The 14,442-nt window shown below is 50.3% G+C and overlaps 1 protein-coding gene across 2 annotated transcripts in view; it reads right to left on the reverse strand.

The window, feature by feature from the left end:
- Window positions 1–1,145: 1,145 nt before the first annotated feature.
- The window catches only part of BARHL1 (BarH like homeobox 1), a 28,165-nt gene continuing 14,868 nt past the window's right edge, over window positions 1,146–14,442 (reverse strand). For both annotated transcript variants that reach the window (XM_086920593.1, XM_086920594.1), the window contains exon 3: window positions 1,146–1,473. In XM_086920593.1, coding sequence (XP_086776719.1) covers window positions 1,179–1,473 — 295 coding nt within the window. In that variant the 3' untranslated portion in view covers window positions 1,146–1,178. The remainder of the gene's footprint in view (window positions 1,474–14,442) is intronic.

Here is a 14,442-nt window from a genome sequence, read left to right on the forward strand (position 1 = left end):
ATGAGGGTGTCGAGGGGCCTTTAGAAGGATTGAAAAAGAGGCGTGCTGCCGTGTTCCGCACTACTTGCGGACGCTGAATCAAGAAAGCAGGAAGGTCTCAGCACAATGCGTTTGTGTACTCCAATCTGGGTAATATGGATGCATGAACATTACTGTTTTGGGCTTTTCAAGGTAAGATAGCAAAAATTCCTTCAAGGCCTTCATTATCCCAAAACACACTTTTAGTAAAGCGGACACGGCCCTTTAAAAGGAAGCCGGTCATCCATTACAACCCCAAGGGTTCTTCCAGCTCCTGGGGTCGTAGGGGGAGATTTTTGTAACTTCCACTCATCCTCAGACTCCCTGATATGTGTGATCGTGTGCACATCTGTGTGTTTTATCATTTTGTAACCTGTAGCTCCTCTGGGGTTGAGGTGACTATGACACACAAGGGCTGCTCACCGACCAAGGGCTGGGGTTCTCCGAGCATTTCCTGACTCCTGCATTTTCTAAAGGTAACAGGCAATATCCCCCTCCCCACCCCCAAAACTCTTCAGCAACTAAACCTTTCACCCCTGCCCCCCCCCACCCCCCCAGCAGCCCTCCCTCAGAGACATACCTGCAGTGAGATATCTTTGGTGCGGAGTCATTGAGAACGAATAACTCCTCAACGGGGACCCCCTGCTGACCCCCCACCCCACTCACACACACGCTTTGCTCGTGCCCTTTAACCTTCATTAAAAATCCGTTTTTGCGTTTTGGGTTTTAGGGTGTGGTGATGTCTGTCCTGTGCAGGTGCTCGCCCCAGAATCTTTATACAGTTTATAGGAAGGGGTGCACCCGACTGTCTTCTTGGAAACAGCACCCTCTGCTGTGTGCTTGCAGGCGCCACCCCCTCTTCTGTGTTCTTGAATAGAGCAGCACCCCATGTTTTCCGTTCTTGGAAACAACACCCCCTCTTCTGTGTTCTTAGCTCTTCAAGTTTTAAAAAGTTTTCAAAGTTTAATATACATCAGTCACCCATTCTCCACCTTTGAAAGGGGCGGTTTTCTTCATGGCTGAGGGCGTAGTTTTGTGTTTAAGAAGTTCTGAGCCTGTTTTCAACGCTTCCACCCCGCCCTCGGGGGCGCACAGGGCGTGCCTCCCTGCAGACCCCCGGGGCACCGGACACGCTCCTGGGAAGTCCCGAGAGGCCGCCCTCACCGCGGCTGCGCGGCCCGGGGAAGGACCCCTCCCAGCGGGGGCAGGGCCGGGGGCGGCTCGCTGCCTCCTTGCAGTCCGTGGATGAGGATTCTGGGCACCAGAGGCCGCTGCAGGGCGGGCGGGGGCGCGCTGGGGCCCCGGTACAGGTACAGGGCCGCCCCGGGGTCCAGGTTGGAGACCAAGCTCTGCGGGTAGAAGTAGGGGGAAGGGAACATCCTCTGGAGGGCAGAGTAGTTCCCGGCCTCCGCCAGCAGCTCCAGGCCCACGGCCGTCTGTCGCTTCCATTTGGTTCTACATGGAGAGGAAACAAGAGAGACATGGTCAGCGCGCACATACATGCGTGTCTCCAGAGAGCCAATCACATTCTTAGGGATCCTGCCAGTCTGAGCTCGCGAGGTCACCCCAAACACGTGGAGGGAGGGACATTGTGATCCCACCGACAACAGTTAAAACAAATCTCTCTCCTAGCGCCTTGTGCACCTGCAGTATAGCACATGCTTCCCCATTCCGAGTCCAAAAACACGGGGGCAGATTTACAAGCCCCCTGCGCCACTTTTGCGTCACTTTTCCCATGTTAAAAGTGGCGCAAGGGCTTGTAAATCTGCCCCACGGTTTCCCCAGAATCTCGTGGCCACGGGGGTTTCAGTGCTACATTAAAGACTACACACAGACATGTGTTGGTTTTTCTTCCTCCTGTACCCACAGGTTGACGTACACCCTGTGATTCCACACAGACACGTCCCTACCCCGGGGCCCACAGTTTCAGGCATTGCTTCCTCAGCCTTGTGTACCCATAGGTGCACTGTTTACTACTTCAAGAGCTTACATCCTGTCATTTAGCAAAGACACTGCTTGTTCCGCCTCTTGCACGCACAGGTTCACTGATTGTACATGAAGGACTTAGACCCTTGATTCCACACATACACGGCCTCGTCAGCCTTGTGTACTCTCAAGTTCAGTTAGTACATCAAGAACTCATACCCTCTGATTCCACGCTCAGCCTTTTGCACCAACAGGTTCACTGAGAGTACATGGAGGACTTACACCCTCTGATTCCACGCATACATTGCTTCTTCAGCCTCTTGTACCCACAGATTCTGTGTTAGAACACCAAAGACTCCCACCCCCTAACGTCACCCTCTGTTCTCTGTTAGTACATCAAGGACTTAGACCCTCTGAATCAACAAATACATTGCCTGCTCAACTTTTCTTACTCACAAGTACCCTGTTAGTACACCTACTCCCAGTTTCCTCACCCGTGTGTCAAGGCCTTTACATGCTAAAGTTCCTCAAATGCATACTTTTGTTTGGTCTGCCCCTTGCACCCACCGGCTCACCATTAGTGTTTAATGGACTTAGGCACAGTGAACCCACAAGCACAAAACCTGGTCAGCCTTTCCCACTGCAGAGTAATCCTTCCTCAAACTAAGGATTTAGACCCTTGTGGTTCTACCAATGTTTGTTGATCCGCCTCTGCTCCTCAAGTTCTTTCTCCCTCAAGAAGAACTGAGGCAAAATGCTTCCATGAACAATGGGTTGTGTAACTCCACCAAACCCACGTTCACCTGCAGCATATTACATCCATAAACTATTTTGGAGGGCGGGGCGGAGCTAGGTCCCGACAAAAATGGCGGCTCACCCTTAGCTCTCCTGAGGAGTGAGAGACCGCCTACTTGTTTTCCAGGGTGTACAGTGTCCGAACTGCACCACACCGATGAGACCAGTGTACTTAACACTCAGGAGAGTATGAGAGCTGCTTGCGCTGGGAACTGACGCCTGTATAAGTGAATCCGCTGTACCTCCCCACACAAGGGATAATGGCCACGCTTGTACCACCATGATGTGGCAGGCTGTAGGAAGCCATTGCACGGAGAGCTGGCTCTGAACAAGGCCGCCCCATCCATGCTGGACACTGGCAGGTGAAGGAACCACCACCGGGACAAGAGTCGCAGAAGGCCCTGAGAAAGAGCTCTCACCCCGTCCAAGGCGGCCATCTTGTTGGATGCTTCATCTTCCCCAGACTAGCCAGGGCATAAGATAGGCCCGAGGGCGCCTCGTCTTACTCCAAGGAGACACTGCCACCTAAGGGCTCCGCTATACCACGCACACTGCGCTGCTTTCACAAGTGAGCCCTGCGCCCCTTGTGCACCCGAGCACCTTGGTGGGGCCTGAATTACTTGGAACACTCTTCGATGTCATCAGCCGCCTGAAAGCACAGAGGAGGTTATTAGATGTACAACTCACAACCCTGAATAAACAAGCAGCTTCAAGTTCTCTCTCCCACTTGCGGGTCCCCCACGGCGGTCCAGAGTGGTATCCTCCAGGTTTGTGACCCCCTACATCTGGGATACCTATGAGAGTGGCTCTGTTGGAATGAAAGTGTTTTCGCTATTTTGCCTGTGCATTATTCTATGTAAGTTAGCATTGGGGCACAATTTTATGTTTGGCCGCCATTTTGAACCATGATCAAAACTAATCCTTGCTTTTTCTTGAAACGGCCCGTGGTAAGTTTAGTTTCTCCAAGGTTGGGCCTTGCTTTGCTAATAAATACACTGTTCTTATTAGTGCATAGATAGAGGCCTTCTTCCACTAGTCTAGAGGAGGACACGGACAGAGTGACCTTGGGCAGGGGCTAGTGTGTGCCTGGCCTCAGAATCGAAAACCATCCTTCTGTACTTCTTTGTTTAGCTGCATCTGCCTGGACAATTCCATTGTGGGCTTGCCTTCATTGGTTCTGAATTGTACATTATGTATCTCCATGTTTGCTGATGTCAGTCCCTTTGCATCGCTCCTCACAGACTGGGCAGACAGAGCTCCACTCGAGTGTATCTGAATAAACATATATTGGTTTGTATTCTCTACTGTCTGACCGACTCTTCAGTGGATGTGGAAGGCTGAGAGGTGGTTGTGAGTGACCCGGGTGACCCTAAGTGGTCACTTCCTTCAGCTCCATTAACCTTGTGCTCCCTATATGGGGAGGCTCCCCGTCCTCTGTGAGAGCGCTGCTCCTGCCCTACCTTGTCAGTGGCCTTGCCTTTTATACAGTCCCTTTACCCGCGCTTCTTTAGGTGCCTGCTATAAAACTTGGCAGTGGCAGATTTGAGTCCTGCTTCATGGTTTGCCTCCCAAGGGTCACGGATTGTGTCATCCCCACGGCTTCCAGTGCTGAAGACCCATGTGTGATCCTGACAGACTCAACTATACTGCACTGGATCACTTTTTGAGGCTTCTTTGACTGCCTACCTCCATCCGTTCATGCAGAAACCCAATCCTGCTTGTCAACTCACATTCCCTAAAGCAATGACAAATACAGCCTAGCTCAAGGAGCCGATCATTGACTCACTTCTAGGCCCCCTCTTCTTTACAACACTCCTAAACGAGATGGCTGATGTAAAAGGCTCTACTGCACAGATGTCCTCTGCTGTTACTGTGACAAATTTGGAAGTACAAGCCCTACGAAGTGACATCAACCACTTTCAGGCCAGACTAACTACAGTCGAGGGGCGGCAGACGGACAAGGAATCATGACTGAATGCACTTCCATACTTGGGGTGAGAAATCTGGTCTCCAGCAGAGAGTCATTGACTTAGAAGACAGCAGCTGCCGAGACAACATAAGGATTATTGGCCTCCTGGAGGATGCTGATAAAGATGATATGTTCCACATCCGGGGTGCACTGATCCCCACTTGTATGAATCTCACCTTTACCCCCACCCTTGAATTCTACAGGGCGCATAGGGTCTGCTCCAATCTAGAGCTTGAAGATTGTTGCCCGCGACACAGCTTGGTATGCTGTATGAGGCATCAGCATGCTAGACAAATTCTTCAGGAAGACAAAAACATGGGCCCTACTGACATTGCAACATTCAAATTCGGTTCGTAGTAGATTTCTCTTCACTTACTAATGCCATAAGGAAGCTGTTCCTGGTTCTCTGCCCTCGACTCAAGAATGATATTAAATACGGCCTACTGGAACCCACCTCCTTGCTCATCACATTTCAAGGCAAAACATCCGAATACCATGAGCCGAAATACATGAATTTATTTCTGGATGCCTTAGACAATATCAACATGAATGCCACTCCATCTACAGCCCCTTATGACTCCCCTCCCCTAACCTGACTGGGCATGGCCCACGTGGACTCATCTTTATTGGAGAAACTTAAACAATGGCACTCGGCTAAGCAGAAGTGGTCTCAAATTGCTTGACCATGCTCCAGAAAGACTTATCATCCAACAGATAAATCAAGAACAGCTCTTAAGATCTGATGGTGCCATAATTTCCAACTTTACCAGGCGATGCTGCCTCCGTAACATATACTCAAGTTCATTATATGGATGTGCACTTTCTTGATTAAATGGCTCTGTGGGGTGTGTTTGAGGTGCACCTGGTATAGTGTTCCTTGTTCATTGTTGTTGTGCTCTGGGGCAGGAGGATGGGGGTAATAGTAGTGATGTTTCAAATTTTCTTGCGGACCTTCTGGGCTCTAGTGTGTCACGCCCCTCCTGCAGAGTCTATTCCCACTCTAACTCTCCTGGGATGACTCTCTCACCTTACTGTTTCTCCCTTCAGCATCTTGCTTTCCAACCTGAGACTAAACAGGGACCCTTTATGGTGGGCAGCCTCGCTCCCTTCGGTATCGGCACCTACTATCAACGGCCGCTTCCTGGTACAGTCCTCGGGTCAATCAGAGGCCTGCTCACTGCCCCGGGACCTATCCCTACTCCAGATGCTGGCCTCCCAACTCTTACTGGCCAACCTTGGTAGCGACTCTCTTCCAAACCACACACTCATCTGATCTGCCACACCCACCCAGTACCCCCTCACCGATCCATGCACCCATCATACCTCCTAATTTTGGAGCCCCCTGGCTTGGTAGTTGACCTCCCTCTAAGGTTAACCATTGGTAGTGCACAGCAGCTTTAAGCATTATGATGCATCCCCCACCACAAAGACCTTTGAAAGTACATTCCCTCAATGCCCCTTGCTTGACACTTATCAAACTGAAGATAACTCTCACCTTTTTGGGGAAACACAAACCCGATATCACCCTCCTTCAGGAAACCCACCTCTACCCTAGAGAAAGCAACAAACTTGAGAGGGACGGCATAGGCCGCGTCCTCCACGCTAGCATCTCACCCACATTGCGAGGTCAGGCGGAGATGGGTGGCCCCCTCAGAAAATGGGGAGCTGCTATACTTCTCCATAAACATCTCCCGTAGAAACTCCTCCAGACTTTGACGGGCACCGACGGCAGCTACATAGTTACATAGCACTCAATACAGGGGACACAAGTTACAGTGGGCTCTGTGTATGCTCCGCAGACATCCAAGACTGGGATTTTCTCCTGAATGAGTAGGTTAATGGCAGTCTTTGGTGCCTCTAGACTCATCATTGAAGGAGACTGGGACACTGGACCATCTCCTGGACAGACCGGGCAGACCAGACATGCATCATGATGCCCTGTAAGACCTGATGCAGGACAGCACTCTCTGTGACCCCTGGACACTCTTGCACTCCAGAGCCAAAGACTATACTTTCTCCTCCTGTCCCCACAACATCCGGACTCGCATTGACTGCTTCCCCTGCACCCTTAGTGATCCAGCAATTAGCAAATGTGGATATAGCCCTCTGTGGGGTCTCGGATCACAACCTTATAGATTTCCGCTTAGACCTGGGATTGCGTCAGCCTCCTAGAATAGATAGAGTGATACCTGGAGGATAATAGGGACTATGTAGTTTCTCCGCAGATGCTGTGGGTGCTGTAAAAGCCGTCCTATGTGGCATATTAAGGAAGGATGCAGAGGTGGCCAAACAGAAGCTTTCAGACTCTAGACGTCAACTGGAAGCTCAGATTGGGTCCCTGACCTCTGCCTACTCCTCCTCCCCTCTTCTAGGAGCTCCTGTCGGTTAACCCCTTCCGTGCTCCTGTTGGCTGACGGGAGCACTCCCTCCCCAGTGCTGCCAACGGCCAACGGCCGTCGCAGCCCCGCCCACTCAATAGAACGCCCGCACCGCGGCGGAATGCCGCCGCGGTAAAGGCGTTAAGTATCAATTGAACACACTGTGTACATCAGAGATTGGAGAAATGCCTTTTCCGGAAACAACAGAGACACTACGAACAGAGTGAAAAGGCAGGCCGACTCCTGGCTTACCAACCCCGCCAGCAGGCCTCTTCTAGGACAATCCATGCCATTCGCGATCTGGAGGGCCGCCGAGTTACCCATCCAACAGCAATAGTGCTGGAATTTTAGAAATACCACAAAAGCCTTTACAGAGCTGGGGCACCCCTGGCCCCGGATGCAGACGCTTCATTTTGCTGGGGCACCCCTGGCCCCGGATGCGGAACCTTCATTTTTCAGACACCCCCAGCTGCTGAAATTGACTCCCAATTAATCCTCACAACTGGAGGGAGCAATCACAGCAGAGGAAATTGCCTCAGCGCCTCAGCGATCAATGCATGCCCACTGGTAAGCTCCTGATAAGATGGTCTCCTGCCTGAATGCCACAAAAGCCCAGACCATCCCTATCCTTGCCTTGATTTACCAAGAGGCCCTAGATAACGGGCATCTCTTTCCAGAGTTCCTCCGGGCTAGAATCTCCGTGACCCGGACACCGGGGAAAGATCCTCTAGAATGCTTTATCTACTGACTGATTTCTTTGATTAATGTAGATGTTAAGATAATGGTGAAGGTTTTGGCGATGCGCTTGAATAAAGTCATCACGGGCCTTATACATCTTTTGCAGGGGGGCTTCGTATCCGGACGCTCCTCGGCCAACCGCATGCGCACTCTCACTCATAGAATTTGGCAGATGAGGGACGATGTGGATGAGAAGGTCCTAGTCTCCGTGGATGCTGAAAAGGCCTTCCACCGCGTCGACTGGGGTATCCTATTTCGGACCAGGGGGAGGATGAGCATGTGATGCGTGTTCATTACCCTGTTGAAATCATGTGTCATGCCTCTGCTTCACCCGTTGCTTGTGGAAGGCTCTCCACCCCGTATTTTGATATCCATCGTGGCACCCAGTGGGGATGTCCCTTGTCTCCATTGCTGTTCCTACTGGCTCTGGAGCCTCTGGTGATTGCAATGTGATCTAATGACAACATTGAAGGCATTAACATGATAGCTGGTGTGGTTAAGGCCTTTTACTACATGCGTGACAACCTCTTGACGTTATCACACCCCTCAGCCGTCTCTTTGATGACCCAACATGACTCTTTTTTCCCAGTTGTCTGAATTTAGGATAAACTGGTGTAAATGTGAGGCCCTATCCCTAATGCCACCACTACAAGAGCCTCTCTGGCCAACCTGCCCTTAAAAGTGGCTACAGCCCCACTTGAAATATCTCGGGGTACTTTCTAGCCGGGCCTGAAAGACACAGTCTCAGACAATGTGCAACTCATCTTAGACCGTATGGAGTGTGATTTTAGAGGGTGGTTCGATCTGAATCTCTCCTTATGGGGAAACGTTCCGGTCATCAAGATGAATGTCCTCCCACAATTCACGTATATCCTCGGTATTCCGCCCCTCTTCAAAGCTAGCCTGGCGGAGGAGGGCTGTTAGCACAAAACCGGTCCCATGAGGCTTGTTTCCGATCCAGGGAAGACATGGCTTGGCAGTTCGGGCTGGACTGTTCCCATGAGGCACAGGGTCAAGACTGATTTGCATATGGCCATGGCTGAACTGGGGTGGCGAAGTGAGCTAAAGAACGATGATGGATTCAACCCAGATCTGTGACTGGGGTGATTGTCTGAAAAGTTTCAGCACTTCGTCCATCATCTCCTTGTAGTTGCCCCTCTTCATAGCGCCATCCCGCCTCCGGTGCACCTAGCGCTCTATTTCCCAGATTCATCTTCGGCCTGGATAAGTCGAGAATAAAGGGGGCTATGCTGCACTCCTCTTCAGAGCAGGGCGGCTTACGTCTCCCACATGTGGAGGGTTATTGGTCGGTGCAACAACTGGCCAACTGAAGTGTATTGGCTGTCTACATCCGGCCATACCCATATGAGTGCTACTGGAACAACACATATGACAGACATCCAGTGACCTCGCCATATACTACACCTCAAGACCGTCGGCTACACCCTTCTCCAGCCCAATCATTCATGCTTCCCAATATGTGTGGCATAGGGCCCATCGGCTAGTACGAGGCCCAAGCAGCATTCATTCTAAAGCTCCATTATGGCACAATGCGGCCATCACGGTCGGGGGAAGAAATTGACAGGTCCATCTGGATAAACAACGGTGTTCACCACATCGATCAGACGTGCCCCCCTCCCTGAATATCTTCAAGAAGGCACTCAAGACCTGGCTCTTTGACTGAACGGAGCTGCTGCCCCCCTCTTCCTCCCCCTCCCGCAGCGCCTTGAGACCCTCACGGGTGAGTAGTGCGCTTACAATTCCCGGATTTATTGATTGATTTGATGATCTGGTTTCTAATGGTTCCATACGGCCGTTTCCCTGCTTGAGGAGTGAATTTGCGATCCCACACTCCCAGCTATGCAGATATAATCAATTATCTCATGGGGACAACGCATATCGACCTACCCAGCTCTCCCGTTGCTCAATTTATCCAAGTTGTCTCCCCTCTCCCTGGACTTTCAAGGATAGTGGGTGACCGGACTATTTCTTGCTCGCCCTTTCTTTTTGCTCTCTCCCCCTCCGCTGTATTGCATATTTGTTCCCATGCTGTATTTTTGTCTGTGGTTTGCTTTTTTACTGACGGCCTACTATGTAATGTAATGTCCTTCTGCTGTTTACTGTCTGTACGTAAAGCGCTCAGATAATTACGGGTTGAGCTAGCGCTATATAAAACTTTTAAAATAAATAAATAAAAATAAAATACACCCCCACTTGAAAAAACTTCAGAGGTACTGTGACGAGATTGTGGTCGGCTGAGCCCTTGCTGCTCCTCCCGCGACATTGACAACATTGCATGCTTGATGGGAAACACGTCTCAATACGCAATCCTTGGATGATGATTGGGATACCCTCCTGGCTGATTACAAAAAGGGACTCCCGGAGGCACCCCTCAAGTTTGGCTTGTGTTTTTAACTCTTCACCACCGGCACTGATCCCCAGTGAAGTGGCATGGTGCCCGCCTCCGCGCAGATTCTCGCTGCTGGATTGTGGTATGGTGGACTGTCTGCCATATAGTCCCACTCTTATGGATGGTGGCCGGCTGAGGGACTTCCGGTCGCAGACACGGGGTCAGATGAGGAAGGTGCTATGGGTGGGTAGACCTTTCACAGCCTGACTGGTGCCACTGCACAGCCCTTCCAACCTCCCCTCCCTGACCCAACATGTTAAAACACAATTTTTCAACCCGAGCAACTCTAGTAAATTCAAATGTCTATATCAATATCAGCCTTTTCACTTTGTATAATTTTCTTTTTTTTCTTTATTTTTTCAATTCAAATTCTTGGTTCAGTCCAATCACCGGGTACAGGACATACAACGTTCTTCAATGTTACAAATAGCCAACAGATTTTGCCAACATGTGTTTCGTCTGGCTCCTCGGTCAATGACTTTGTCAGGGCAATTGTAATATATTTCAGAAAATGGTATCATAAAGGAGTAATGTTCCAATTCAAATCAATAAAATTCCTCAACTAGGGAGGAGCGTATCCCATTCTAGTTGGGGAGGCACGGTTCTCGTAGCTCAAATAATCTCTCGAGCTTGAACCTTACCAGCAAGAAAAGGTCTTCAGTTTCCGTCTGTACACATGTTTCCGTCTGGGTCTACCCGGTGATTGGACTGAACCAAGAATTTGAATTGAAAAAATGAAGAAAAAACTGAAAATTATACAAAGTGAAAAGGCTGTTATTGATATGGACATTTGAATATACTAGAGTTGCTCGGGTTGAGAAATTGTGTTTAAAATTTAGGGTGGATATTTATCTATCTGTTGTTACAACTTTTGGTACTGGTTTTATCTCTACCTTAGAGCATATGCTAGTCACTTATACAAAGAAAAGTTATAATTTTACACTGTTTTGCGCATTATTCCCTACTGCCAATTTTTTGTGTAATGCCAACATGTTAATAAATGGTTTTCCACAGCCTCAGCTGAGGCCAAACTGGAGCTCCTGCCCCAGTGGAAGAGTGCACTGACCCCACCTCCCACCCTGGGTGGTCAACATGTGGACCCGGCACACTTCGAACCCCTTACTTATAAGTTAAACGATGAACTGAAGATCAGTGAGGAGGTTTGAGGCTTTCCATAGGAACCGAGGAGCCACGCGCACCCACGCGTCCACGTGGCCTTTTGGGTACATCATATACTGTTTCCTGTTCTATACGGGCCCCCTACGTACACCACCCCCCCCCCCTCCCCTGCCCCGGGGTTCCCCAATCATCGGCCGCTAGGTGGGGGTTCTTTGCCTTCTGAGCCCCCCCCCCTGCGAGCGGTCCCTATGACGTCATGGTTGGCATCAGGGTTCATTTCCCGCCATTGGTGAGCGGGAAGAGTTTGAAGGTGGACGGACGCCTCCCCCCCACTGGAAGGGTCTGCCCCCCTCTCCCTCCAGGGTCCCTTCAGGGATGCTTCTCCCCCTGTTTATTTGATACTTACCTGTGCCTGTTCTCCAGATCACATGTGTCTGTTCACTGTTATTCTTTTCACTGTTGTGGCCCCTCGCGGGAGCCTGGCGTGTGGCAAGATCAAAGGTTCTATTGAGCTCTGCAAAGTATGTGGTTCCTGGTGGAATATGTGGCAAGAGAGGCGGGTCTGTGATACACTGAAACCGCTGTAGCCCTCGAATCACAGCACTCCACGGGGCCTTGTATGTGGCATCAGATTCACGGGGTGACTGAGTGACCTGGGGGCCCCGAGGGGGCGGGGTCTCAGGATTTCCCATCCAAGACTCACTGACCAGGGGCCCACTTTTCATCCCATCTGTATCTATTAAAATGAATGAGTACCTGAGTGCAAGGGCGTGGCTACCGTTGGTGCAGCAGGTGCAGTGCACCGGGGCCTAGAGCCCCGAGAGGCCCATTGAGCCCTAATAATTGCTCCAGCAGTCAGAGGGGCCCTTTCCCTCGCTTGCACCAGGGCCCAGGGAGTCCTTGCTGGCTGCTGCCTGAGTGAGCGCCTCTTCCCAACCATCCCTGGTAGATCTAGGCGCTTTCTATCTACCTGCAAATCAGGATGCGTGGGGGAGACGGGGCCTTGAAACCTGGAGCTGAGGGAAGGTGTGTGGGGGAGACCAAAACCTGCACATCTGGATCCGAGGAGAGATGTATGTGGGGATTTATGAGGGAGACGGGGCCTTGGACCCTCGAAATCTGCAGCTGGGGAGGTATGCGTGGGGGTGCGTAGGAGAACGGCGGCCTTTAAACCTGGAGCCGAGGAGATATGTGCGTGGGGGACGAAGAACGTTCATGTCCCTTATAAACCTGTATTTTGCATTTTGTGCATGTTATGGATGTTACGAGTAGATACAACAAAAGGTCTTTGGTTTAATTGTTCCATTATTTTGGGGTTAGTCACGTGATACCCCCGTCCCTTCGGCCTATGTTATATTTTCTTTTAAGACTTTCGAACAATGTCCTGCACATGTCCCCGTGTTTGTCTGCAGATTTGGTCTCCCCGCGAGGACACAATCACTTTATTTTTTTTTTTAAACACGCGTAGATTGTGTGATTTGCCCCCAAATCACAGGATGTTGGGCCGTTGCGAGACATGAACCTGGTTCCGCAGTCGACAGTTCTGGTTGTTCCGCCACATCCTCATTCGATTCAGGTTCGGGGAGCGACGAGGGGTTAATGCACCTGCAGCAAGATCTACCGGCGTCACGTCACCGACGGCGCCGACTCGGAAACTCATCTTTTCCGCGTGATAAAATACGTGCCATGAACTCGAGTTGGACTGTCGTTTTCCTTACAGCGCCAACACGCAGTAGGACGGCAGCAGCAGGCGCTTTATCCATGAGGCTTCACTTATTATCACCTCAGTTACGAGTTCCCTTTGTTATTTTCCCTCAAGGCACATACACCCCCAGTAATAAGCTCCCACTCTTTCTACTTCGCACTTTTGATAGATGTTTTTTAAAATCTCACCCGAGAGCGGGTTAACTTATCTCCAGTTCCCCGGGTGCACTTTGAAGGTACCCACCCCGGCTCCTGTCACCCCCTGGAGAAGGACTACTCTACCACTACAACGGGAGTTATTTTGCGAAACATCGTAAATTCGCCGACTTTGCATCACTCAGTGTTGGCTTCTTGGCGCTGTTCGGCGTCTTTATTTCTATAAAATCGTCTGCGCGCCCCTTCCTCTTCCAAGTGTGAGGGGGTTCAGAAATCCAGCGGCTTGTCCAGGAGGATTCTGTCAAATAAATCGAATTACAGGCCCGAGGGACCGGCGGCGCCAACAGACACGTGTAGGCGCTATTATTATTAGAAAAAAATTCCCTGACACACTTATCTATTTTATCGACCAGGGCTTCAGGACGACTATTTCAAATTGCGACAGATTTCTTTTTCGTACGATAAATATATTCCTCTAGAAAATCATGTGATCTAGGAAATATATATTTCATTTATTATTTATGGGATCTTGCTAAACAAACTCATTCGTTTTGTTTGCGGCTCAACCACATGAAATGATTTACCTCAAAATGTATGACATCTTTCAAAAGTGATATGCTCTTGTGAAAGCTATGTTTAAAAATGCATTTATTCCGCAGTAAACATGAAAAACTCGGAACCCAACATCGGCGATAGAGAATTAAGCGTCAGTGAACAACCAATGGCGATTTCTAATAGATTTAGCCTTGAAATGCACGTGTAGTTGTTTTGAGAATTTTAACTATATTAAAATATGGCGTGCACGCGTATTATAGACATTTATGACTTATGTAGTATAGCGCTTTTTACAGAATGCTGTTAGTCCCTGCATAGTGTACCCCGGTTCCTCCCGGTGCGCATGCGCAGTACTGGTATCAAGGTGTGTCACGCCCATGTGTGCACCCTGACAATCTTGTGCAGTGATGCACTTTAGTGTGCAGACACTGCAGTGTGATGCGCGGCGTGTTGGAGGCCCGCCTATAGGTGTGTGGTGCGCACCTGTGTGTAGGCGTGCGCGCGCACACACAATCCTGATGAGTTGTGACATTCTCTAGGTGTGCACTTGTGCACTGAAGCGTGCGCGTGCACTCCCGCGAGCGTCAGGCATGTCTGCACCTTGAGGCTCACCCAACCCCAGCTGAGGCCGCGCGCGCCGCAGACACCTGCTCACTTTTACATTTTTAATTAAC

The sequence above is a fragment of the Lissotriton vulgaris genome, chromosome 5 (genome assembly GCF_964263255.1).
Source record: "Lissotriton vulgaris chromosome 5, aLisVul1.2, whole genome shotgun sequence".
Taxonomy (NCBI): domain Eukaryota; kingdom Metazoa; phylum Chordata; class Amphibia; order Caudata; family Salamandridae; genus Lissotriton; species Lissotriton vulgaris.